This window comes from Labeo rohita, chromosome 11 (assembly GCF_022985175.1).
Source record: "Labeo rohita strain BAU-BD-2019 chromosome 11, IGBB_LRoh.1.0, whole genome shotgun sequence".
In the NCBI taxonomy this organism is placed as follows: domain Eukaryota; kingdom Metazoa; phylum Chordata; class Actinopteri; order Cypriniformes; family Cyprinidae; genus Labeo; species Labeo rohita.
Genome location: NC_066879.1, coordinates 15282273 through 15293803, shown reverse-complemented (window position 1 = coordinate 15293803; position 11531 = coordinate 15282273). Strand labels below are relative to the sequence as shown.

The 11531-nt window shown below is 34.7% G+C and overlaps 1 protein-coding gene across 1 annotated transcript; it reads left to right on the top strand.

Annotated features, from left to right (window-relative positions):
* Window positions 1-4164: 4164 nt before the first annotated feature.
* park7 (parkinson protein 7) lies at window positions 4165-11213 on the top strand. Its single transcript, XM_051123171.1, has 6 exons — window positions 4165-4331; window positions 6638-6739; window positions 7035-7094; window positions 7352-7421; window positions 9682-9768; window positions 10771-11213. Exons 1-6 carry the CDS (start codon window positions 4242-4244, stop codon window positions 10929-10931), a joined length of 570 nt encoding a protein of 189 aa, XP_050979128.1. The 5' UTR covers window positions 4165-4241; the 3' UTR covers window positions 10932-11213.
* The last annotated feature ends 318 nt before the right edge of the window (window positions 11214-11531 follow it).

Here is an 11531-nt window from a genome sequence, read left to right as displayed (position 1 = left end):
ATTTGTGATCTGCGCTCCATATAGTCCCAATCTGAATAATGATTTGTGAATCATCATTTCAGACGGGACTTCAGAGCTTGGACTGTGAATCGTTCATTTCACAAACCCGCTCTGAAGTTCCGATCATAAATAAAAAAAATTTGCTAACCTGCCTCAAAGTCCCAATTTAAATCAAACGATTTGCGATACACAATCCGATTTAGAGCGCTTTGAAACAGTGAATCATTTTGCGACTTGAAATTTGAACATGAATGGCTCTTTTGATCTGGTTTTTGCTAGAACTGAATGATTGGAGTCACAAATTTGAGTCTGAAACAATCAGTGCAGTTTCAGCGTAAATGACTCACTCAATTGAATGAACATATTCAGGTGAGGTAACCAGTTTAACTAGTAAAAACACCCCATTGATATGACAAGCTGCACCTCAAGATACATGTTAGATGGAAACATTGTGGATTATGATCGAGTTTGTAGCTGAATTCAATATATTTGAAATATATTTGACCACTTAAATTCAGTTGGTGACAGTTCAGAAAGCATCAGTTGAAAGCATCCAGTCATCTCATACCATTCAAGTATTTTAGAGAGTAAACATTAGCATTCAACTGAACTGTGCAAGTATTTTTTAAACACTTTGGCTACTGGCATTAACTTATAAAATTATTGCTAGGGTCCCTACCAAATTCTATGCCCTTGGTGAACCTGATTCCTTAAATTTAAGATTTGGCTAATTTGACCTGGGCCACTATGTAAGCATCCTAGCAACAATTTAGAATGTATTATGAATTATTATGGTGGCAAGCAATTTATGCAGTACAACATTTGAATCTGTCCTTGTAAAGCAAACATCATGCTATCTGATGTGGATGTCACAACAGGTCTGCAACCTAAAGAAGCGAGGCCTTCTTATACATGCTCATCCCTCCAGAAAAAAATAATAAATAAAAAGCAAAAAAAGGAAGTGTTTATTTTCATGTTTACACCGTTTCATATTCACAGGGCTGGTAACAGGATTACTCAGTGACAAACAAGAATTTGTGGAATTCCCTGACTTCCTGCATCTGTTGGTTGCCTTCTTTAAAGGAAGAAAAAATCCTCAGTATTAAAGAATCCCCAGTGGTAACATTCCAGAAGCCCCTCAGGTTTGAGAGGGAACCTCTGTGCAGCGTTAGATAAAGCTGCAGTCTGCAGAGGGTCTGGCAGCGGCGCGGCTGCATGCGGTGGAGGGCGGCAGATAATAATGCACGTAGTTAAATTGCACTTAGGCTCCTGCATCCGTCAGTCAGATGAGCACGAACATATCAGATCACTAAATCAGAAGGAAATAAAGAGTGACAGAGTCAGGAAGAAGTTAAGAGAAAGAAGAGCAGCGTTTGCTGCCAAAACCGGATGAAAGGCTCTGTGCACTTGTTCTCGTCCCTTGTTATACAGTTGTTCTGTGCAGATTTTCTGCCGTAAATCTGCTTTGCGTTACTGCTCTTAAGCTCTGTGTTTGTGGGACACGAGGCCTCCAAGAGTGCCAGCGATGCACCATTTTGAAAGTGGAGCTTCTTCCTTAAGTCCACACGTGGTTAACTGGAAACAGACTGTATGGGGAAGTTTCAATCTGCTCACATTTCCTTTTCGCTCCATGACAGACGTCTATTGAACTGTTGAGTCTTTGCAGCCTGATGTCATGCTTGTTGAGTTGTAAATCAGAGAAGAGAAAAGCAGAGTTGTTTAAACAGATTACTGGCATTAAACTAAAAGTCAACATGAAATCTCTGTTCTTTTTCTATACTTACATGTTCTTGGACTTATCCTGCCTTCATGTGCTAACTGAATTATCATAAATACAGATTTCTTAATTTCTAAAAGGTTTCTCAAGTCACAACTGGGAAACTCAGAGATAATTTTGATATTGGGTGGGCCCTCTAGATTATATTATTTAATTGTAATCTAAAGAAACACACCAAGACTGCATTTATTTGATCAAAAATACTGTAAAATTGTAAAATATTTTTAGAATGTAAAATAACTGTTTTCTATTTGAATGTATTTTAAAATGTAATTTATTCCTGTGATCAAAGCTGAATTTTCAGCATCATTACTTCAGTCTTCAGATTTTTTAGAAATCATTCTAATTTGCTGATTTGATACATTTGATCATTACAAAAAAAAAAACAACATTTATTAAATAAAAATCTTTTGTAATATGATTAACATCTTTACTGTCACTTTTGATCAATTTAATGCATCCTTGCTAAATAGAAATATTAATTACTTAAAAAAAAATCATCTTGATGTATGATAAACCTGTGAGGAGCCAATCAAAGTCTTAACTGTAAAGAACACTAAATTATGAGTTTTTCCTGAAAGAAATCTTGACTGTTTACGTGGAAAACAAACAAACCAAGTCTGGTAGGTCCGATTTACAACAGGAACAGGAAAAATGGTGATGAGTCCAAACTCAAGGATGTTCTCTTTTGTCTTGAGAATGTGTCAGTGCATCTTAACCAGCGCGAGTGGCTGCCAGCAGCGAGTATGTTGAGGATTGTGCACAGATGGTTGAGCGGACGACTCCACATCGCCAGTGTTTCCAAGCCTAATCCCTCAGTCTTACCAGGGTTACCTGTTTTACAAACAACTTTAATTGCCATTTTGCATCTACAACACAGGCATACTATAAGCTTCTGGGGTAAATAATTAAATAAAAGGAAAATAATATATGTAGGGTGAGCTCAGTTGATCCCAGCTGCATATGTTGGTAATCACAGCTGCTTGCTGGATTTGCACACAGACACGCAACAAACAGGCCGCTGCCAGGATCTGTGCTGTTTGTGTGTTGTCTGCTGCTGCAATGCATTACCTGTGAGAATCCAATGCAAACCTGAGAGAAGTGTCAAAGAATGGAAACTCCAGATGCTTTTTCTCTAACATCTTGAGACTTGTACTTTGTTGATTTCTCTAGTTTATTTGTTAATGTTCATAAGAACATTCATGATCAAATTTCCTTTGAAATTACTGGAAATTGCCTCTAGTGTCAACATTTCTGTTCCTCAAAGATGATGACACTGAATGCTGTTTTAGGCCCATTAACAGTTACAAATACTATGCTTGAAGCTGCAATTCAATGGTCTGTAGCGTCCTCTAGTGGCCGAAGAGCTGCATTTCCTCAAAAATACCTGCCCTAAAACCTTACAAGACGACATTGATAATAATAGGAAATGTTTCTTAAGCAGCAAATCAGCATATTAGAATGGTTTCTGAAGAATCATGTGACACTGAAGACTGGAGTAATGATGCTGAAAATTCAGCTTTGCATCACCAAAATAAATTACATTTTAAAATATATTTAAATAGACAACAGTTATTTTAAATTGTTACAATATTTTACAATTTTGGTGTTTTTACTGTATTTTTAATCAAATAAATGCAAACTTGGTGAGCAACCAACCAATTTTTGTAAATAATATACAGTATATAGGCCTATTTACACTACCAGTCAAAAGTTTTAGAATTTTTCTTTTTTTTTTAAAGAAGTCTCTTCTGCTCACAAAGCGTGCATTTATTTGATCCAAAGTATAGCAAAAACAGTAAAGTTTTAAAATTATTTTTTTCTATTTAAAATAGCCGTTTTCAATTTTAATATATTTTTCCTGTGATTGCAAATTAGTAGTACCATTACTAAATAATGTAACCATGTAACCGTGTAATATATGGATAATTTTTTCTAGGAGATCCAAACAGATAAAAACAGAAAAAGGTGTAGAATATATAATTACAAAGCATAATATAAGGGACGCTTTGATTGTGTTATTATTAATGCATTTGCTCTAGTTTCATTTCCATAACAACAAAATAAATCTGTAGTGTACATTATGCATTTAGGGGTTAAAGGGTCTACATTTTCATTCATCTCTATGATGACTATTTACAATAAAATTGATTTTTACACCTCAGATGTATTTTCTGTAATATTATTTTTTGTTGTAAATTAAAAATAAACAAAGTTTTGTTCTATTTGTGATTTAATACGCATGATTCTATTTTAACAATGACTCAAAGTACAGGATTACACATAGGAATATAATAAATCAATACGCCTCCATTAAATACGAGGAGCAAAACGAGGACTTTTATTTTGCCTGGTGGTTCCCCACAAGTAACCAGACCCGGAAACGCCTTGTATAATAAAAGTGTCATATGTGAGTCAGGTTGTATTGCGTTGCAGACAGTCACAGGCCCTCAGACTCACAGTTATGGCTGGTAAAAGAGCTCTGGTGATTCTAGCGAAGGGCGCGGAGGAGATGGAGACGGTGATCCCGGTGGATGTCATGCGCAGAGCGGGGGTGTGTAACTTACAGCACTTTTAGATTCATCTGTGGTGCCTCATGGAAATACAGCTCTGTTGTGTGCATATCTGTAGGCAACTAGCTGTGTGTACCAGTATGGCAAGCGTATTATGCATTATCTGATTTTTTGCAGTCTTTGTACAGTGAATGCAGCGGTCAGTGTCTGTTAAATAGATACTGCTCATGTGCATCGGCATATGGTCACATACTGCTGCCAGACTCTGAGCTGCCCGTGTGTAAATGCCAAAGTTTCAACTGGACTCTGACGTTACATAATCAAACATTTGATACGTATTTTTTTTTTTCTGAGTGAATTTAAGCTTTTTGTTCAGCAAAGATGCATTAAATTGCTCAAAAGTGACAGCAAATAAATTAGTAATGTTGTAAAAGATTTCTATTTAAAGTAAGTCCTGTTCTTTTGAATGTTCTTTGTATTCATCAAAAACTCCTACAAACTGTATCCACAAAAATATGAAGCGGCACATCTGTTTTCAGAAATGTTTCAAATCAGCATATTAGAATGATTTCTAAAGGATCATGTGACACTGAAGACTGGAGTAATGATGCTGAAAATTCAGCTTTGCATCACCAAAATAAAATACATTTTAAAATATATTTAAATAGAACAGTTATTTTAAATTGTAATAATATTTTACAATATTGGTGTTTTTACTGTATTTTTAATCAAATAAATGCAACCTTGGTAAGCAACCAACCCATTTTTGTAAATAATATACAGTATATAGCAGGGTTGGGGCCATTCAAGAATTGAATTGAGAATAAATGGTAAATTCCAGTTCACTTCCTGGAATGGAATTGGAATTGCATGCAGCTGACAGGAAATGGAATTGAATTGGAATGTCAGGAAACAGAATTGAAATCAAATAAATTCCACTAAATTCCGCTTGAGATATTTAGGCCTGAGAGATGCAGTCTTAGCAGTGCCAAATTTCAGGAAATGATGATAATTCGATGCAATAAAAAGTGAATGAAATACATGAATTAATTCATAATGTACAGTTCTCATTTTTATTTACTTGCATTTGATCAACTCTATTTCATACATTACTTGGTATTTGTAAAGCATCATAAATAAAGTTCAAATGTATGTCTCTAAATGCAATCACAAATAAATTCTCAGAAACAGCAATAAACGGAATTCAGTGGAATTTCCCTGAATTGAATTCCACTTCCTGTAATTCCAATTCAATTCCAACTCTGTTTCCTGTAATTGTTGTTCAATTCCAATTCCATTTCCTTCTTTGAATTGGAATTGTTGAGTTCATTCCTGAATTGACCCCAACCCTGGTATATAGGCCTATTTACACTACCAGTCAAAAGTTTTTGAATTTTATTGTTTTTTTAAAGAAGTCTCTTCTGCTCACAAAGCCTGCATTTATTTGATCCAAAGTACAGCAAAAACAGTAAAGCTTTAAAATTATTTGTACTGTTTAAAATAGCTGTTTTCTATTTTAATATATTTTGAAATATATATTTTTCCTGTGATTTCAAAGCTGAAATTTTAGCATCATTACTCCAGTCACATGATCCTTCAGAAATCATTCTAATATTCTGATTTGCTGCTCAAAAACATTTATTATTATTCTTTGATGAATAGAAGGTTCAGAAGAACAGCATTTATCTGAAATAGAAATCTTTGTAACATTATGAATGTCTTTATCATCACTTTTGATCAATTTAATGCATCTTTGCTAAATAAAAGTATGAATTTCTATAATTTCTCTACCAAGAAAAAAAAACGTGACACTGAAGAGTGGAGTAATGATGCTCAACATTTAGATTTTATCACAGGAATAAATTGCATTTAAAAAAAAAATGTTTAAATAGTAAAAAAAAAAAAAAAATTACTGTTTTTGCTCTACTTTGGTAGAGCAAATAAATGCAGGCTTGGTGAGCAGAAGAAACATCTTTAAACATTAAAAATCTCTTCAAAAACTTTTGACTGGTAGTGTATATATTTTGAAAAAAAAAATGCACACACAAGGCTGCATTTATTTGATCAATATTACAGTAAGGACAGTAATATTTTGAGAGGAAAAATAACTTTTCTAAAAATGTAATTTATTCCTATTATGCAAAACTGAATTTTCAGCATCATTACCTCATATATAAAAAACACATCAGTTCCATGTCAAAATGTAAACATATACTGATTGAAAAAGGGGAGAACATCATAAAATATATATATAATACCCAGAAAAAAGTCTGGCCGGTTAAGCAATTAATGCCAATTGCTAAGCAGGCATGCACCTGTCATTGATCTTTTTCCCTCTGTCTCATAGATTGCTGTTACAGTGGCCGGTCTGGCAGGTAAAGAGCCAGTGCAGTGCAGCCGTGATGTCATGATCTGCCCTGACTCCAGCCTGGACGATGCCCGCAAACAGGTTTGGCTTTAACTGGCTCCTTAAAAGTTCGAAGTTTACTAAAATTGCCTAGAACAGAATGAAGTCAAAGCTGAAGGTGAATGGAGTGCTGTCTCCATCCACTGGCCAAATAAAGCATTGCCAAAAAACATTCAAATTCATTTGAAATTCTTTTAAATAAAACAACTCGATTTAAACTAGACTTCTATAAATATATTTTCAATTTAGCACATCCAAAACCTTGATGCATACATATGACGCACATCGTCATCCCTGGTTTTCAGCTTAATGCAGATGTCATGATGTTTCCTGACAGGGTCCATATGATGTTGTACTTCTGCCTGGAGGTTTGCTCGGGGCTCAGAACCTTTCTGAGGTAGGAATTTGCTTTAATTATGCGCATTTTACAGTTGAACGGATTCCATAGGAGAGCTCTCACGCCATGCGCATCTTGCATAACATTATGCGAGTGTCCCTCAAATAAATAGAAAACATCTTTGCGTCATCTGCCGAGGTTAGAAATGCACTCGTGTTGAAATGCAAACATTGCATAATTATGTAAATTGAAGAGGTGTTGTGCCAGTGTGACTGTGATTTCAGTAATGGCATATTATATATGTGTGTGTGTTGTAGTCTCCCGCTGTGAAAGAGGTGTTGAAGGACCAGGAGGGCAGGAAGGGTCTGATCGCTGCAATCTGTGCAGGTAATCTTCATATCGTGACCTCTGCGCACACATTAACCTTTCCCTGGATAAACATCATTTATTTCAACTCTTTCAGTGCTGCGCCATTAGGCAAAATGTCAGCAAGAGAAGTCACATATTACCTTTTTCCTCCAGTATGAATTTCCCAGAGGGCCTTTGGTAATTTTTTTCCCCCAGCGGGCCTTTGCCCCCGTTTGTGCACCTGAACCGTTTGGATAATTTCTGGAAGATTTCTTTCTGATGTGTGGCATATCTATGTCAATATGACGCTCATGGCTCAGTGGATTATAATTATGACTGCAGATCTGTAAAACTACAAATCGGAAATACAAATTATGAGGATAATGAGTTATAATAATTGCCGGTATTAAGCACGTCCGTCTTCATTTGCGGGCGTATTGAACACAGAGATGTGTGCTATCAGCTTTGCCGTTCAAGGGCTCGTGAAGGACGTGCTGAATGAGGACAGAGAGCCCATGTGGCCGTAGAGAGCAGAGGAGAGCGGAAGGCGTCCCAGAAAACGGCAGATGTCCCCATAGGGATCTCTAATGAACAGGAAATGGCTTCTTTTAGTGCCGTGGAATACCTTGAAAACCGAGTCTGTGTCTGTAGATACGGAAAGCATGATCAGATTGTCAAAAATAAATTAGGATCCGCAATTTCTCGGGTAATTACACTGCCAAACTTGAAATCTAGATCAATGTCTATTTGCTTTTTATAAGCTGTATGCTTGTGTACTACTAAAAGTTGACAAACTAAACTTGTAGCAGCCTTTTAAAATCAATAAAAAACATGACATTCAGGGTTGTTTTAGTTGAAATTGTTGCATGAAAAAAAAACCTGCAACTGAAATAAAATAAAATAAATTAATATTAATATAATATTTTTAATATTTTTAATATTAAAATAATAATAAAAAACATAAACTTATTTCATTTTAGCTAGTTGCAAAGGCATCTTTTCTCATTTAATTTAGTTTAACTTAATGTACTAAATTAACTAAAACTGAAATAAAAGTGAAAACTAACTATACACACATACTTAAAAAATAATAAAAAAAAACGAACTAAAATTAAAATAAAAACAGAAAACATTTAAAAAATATAATTTAAAATTAGTGCTGTCAAACGATTAATTGTGATTAATTGCATAAAAAATAAAGGTTTGAGTGTGTAATATGTATATATAAATACTCACATATTAATGTATATATTTAAGAGAAATATGTTACGTATGTACAAAATATTTTTATTTTTATATAATATTATTATATAAAAATGATAATAAATACATATACTTGTAAATATTTCTTAAATATATACATGAATGTGTTTGTATTTATATATACGTAATAACTACACAAATTAGGCAAGCTCAATCTTTTATTTTGTATGCGATTAATCACAATTAATGGTTTAACAGCCCTATTTCAATTAGACATTTAATAATAATAAATTATTATTATTAGATTTTATTTTTAGTAATATTCATTATTTATAGTTTATTTAAACTGTATGTTTTTACTTCATGTTTCAATAGAAAATACATGAACAGGAATGAGAATTGTTATTCAATGCCAACATCAAAGGCAAATTTACTTAGATTCTAAGTTATAGTTAAATGTTCTGCAACAAAAGACTGTGATTGTGGCATAAAGGTTCATTATACTTGCCTTTTATTTCCTTTTGTGGACTGAGCAGTTCACGAGCAAGACCCGTAACAGTAGATGCAAGGATTAGATCGGTCCGCAAACGTCCTGCCAGAGAAAGTGTAATCACTAGACCGCACTGGGCGTCTGCCAGGGTGCACAATCAATAGTTAAGAGCTCTCTTTTCATTAATGTTCAGATGAGCTCAGTGCACAGCCAGGGCACTGCCAATGATAATGCAGCAAATGCTCTGTTATTTTTAGACCTCTATTTTTACTTTCTTCCGTTCCTTCTTCCAATGCAGATTGCAGAATTAGACGGAAATTGTATACCTAGTTTATTTTAGATAACAATATATTGATCCTCAGCTGATAGGGATACAGTTTATACCATATAAAAGTCACTTTGCCCCTTCTGAGTCATGCACTGTTTGACTTCAGCAGGAGTTTTATATTAGTGATAACTAGATTTGCACATTTTGCTGAAGAAAATGTAATTGGAGTTTGAATTTGCACACCAAACAAGTTCAAGAATCACGGGGTAATTGTTCTGCTTTTAAAAGAAATAAGGTGAAATTGTCTAGCTTTAAGTGATTTTTCTGACTTGTTGCAGGCCCGACGGCACTCTTGGCTCACGGTATCGCATATGGCAGCACAGTTACCACCCATCCAGGTGCCAAGGACAAGATGATGGCTGGTGGTAATGTCTCTAAATATACCTAAACTTTTTCTCACAACCGTCAGTGTCACTGATGGAAACTTGCATAATTCACAGGCATTTCATAGAAAACAACACACAATAAACATCCAACAGAGGGTGCTGTAGGTAGCAGCCCAACAGCTATGTTAACATGGACACCTTTTGTTTCAGTCGGAATTAAATCAGTCCGATTGATGAATTTGAACATAGTGTTTACATGAATGCTAAATAAAATGATCGGGTTGGTGTGCGCATTTATATGTTCTTTGTTTTAAAGAGCAGACTTAATACTTATCAATTTCCAGTCCTAATTAGGTGATTGGCACATGAAGCTTTGTGCTGCACTGTTTATATTTATCAAGCAGTAAAAATCTAGCTTCCCCTGCCCAAAACCAGCCATCTGTGAATGAGAGTCCAAAGCAAGAACCGGTGGTGCATTTGTACTTTCACAGACGAAGCACTTTGGAATGACAGTCGTTTATGAAACTTATGATTTAAGAACAACAGCTCATTCCGTGCGTCATGTCATTACATCATTTCTACATCAGTGCATGTGTGCAGAGCTTTCAATCCGATCAAGTGTTTACATGTCCTATCAAACAGATTTTAATATAGTTCGATCAGATATGGACAGTTAATTTGGATGGATGCAATTGTGTGTGACTTCTTAACTACTGGATTATTAGGGTCCATGTAAACACAGCTAAGGTCAAGTATTGGCAGTGTTTGAAAGGACCTCTAGCGTTTCATTTCATTAAACAATGGATATATATGTAGTGCATATCTCTAAAAAATTACATAGGTCATTTGGGATTTCTTAATTATTTACATAATTACATATGTTTTCTGCAAACTAAAAGCTACAGTATATTGTATTTCTTAAGCTACAAAACTCTTGTGTTTTCATTGCATTTCGCTGCAGGGATGCAAAAAATAAAGATTGCACTTCTCGACTGCAGTGATATCTTTAGACGTATGAATTATTTTGTATTTTTCCCCCAGATCACTATAAATATTCAGAGGCTCGAGTTCAGAAGGATGGTAACGTGATCACCAGCAGAGGGCCGGGAACCAGCTTTGAGTTTGCTTTGACTATAGTGGAGGAGCTCATGGGTGCAGAGGTTGCTTCCCAAGTCAAAGCTCCACTCATCCTGAAAGACTAATCATCAAACTGTGAAGATCTGCGCTGTTTAAAGTCACCTTTACAATCGTAATGCTCTGCCAACCTGAAAGGGAGTTGAATTTAATTGGTTTAAATTTTCCTGATGTGTAGGAACATGAATATTTAATGAAATTGCTTAAATATATATTTGAAGAGAGTTGCTGCAGACTGGCAATCGATAACCTAAATGGCTTTTTACGGCTTTCTGTAAAGTTGATTCCCAGTTCTCTTGCTTTGCACTTATTAACTTCTGTACCAGAATAAAATAATAGTGCACTAAACTCATAAAGTCTCTTAGTAACTATATACATTTAACATGAACAGATAAATATAGAGCACTTTGATGACATAAACAGCATTATATATATATATATATATATATATACACACTACCAGTCAAAAGTTTTTTTTTTTTAAATTATTTTCTGAGATTTCTCTTCTTTCCAAGCCTGCATTTATTTGATCCAAAAAATCAGTAATATTGTAAAATATTTTTACTATTTTAAATGCTTTCTATTTGAATATATTTTAAAATGTAATTTATTCCTGTGATCAAAGCTGCATTTTTAGCATCATTACTCCAGTCTTAAGTGTCAAATAA

Coding starts and splice junctions, on each gene's coding strand:
- park7 (XM_051123171.1), top strand. CDS start 4,242: ATGGCTGGTAAAAGAGCTCTGGTGATTCTAGCGAAGGGCGCGGAGGAG. Junction 6,740..7,034: donor TGGACGATGCCCGCAAACAG/GTTTGGCTTTAA, acceptor GTTTCCTGACAG/GGTCCATATGATGTTGTACT. Junction 9,769..10,770: donor GGACAAGATGATGGCTGGTG/GTAATGTCTCTA, acceptor TTTTTCCCCCAG/ATCACTATAAATATTCAGAG.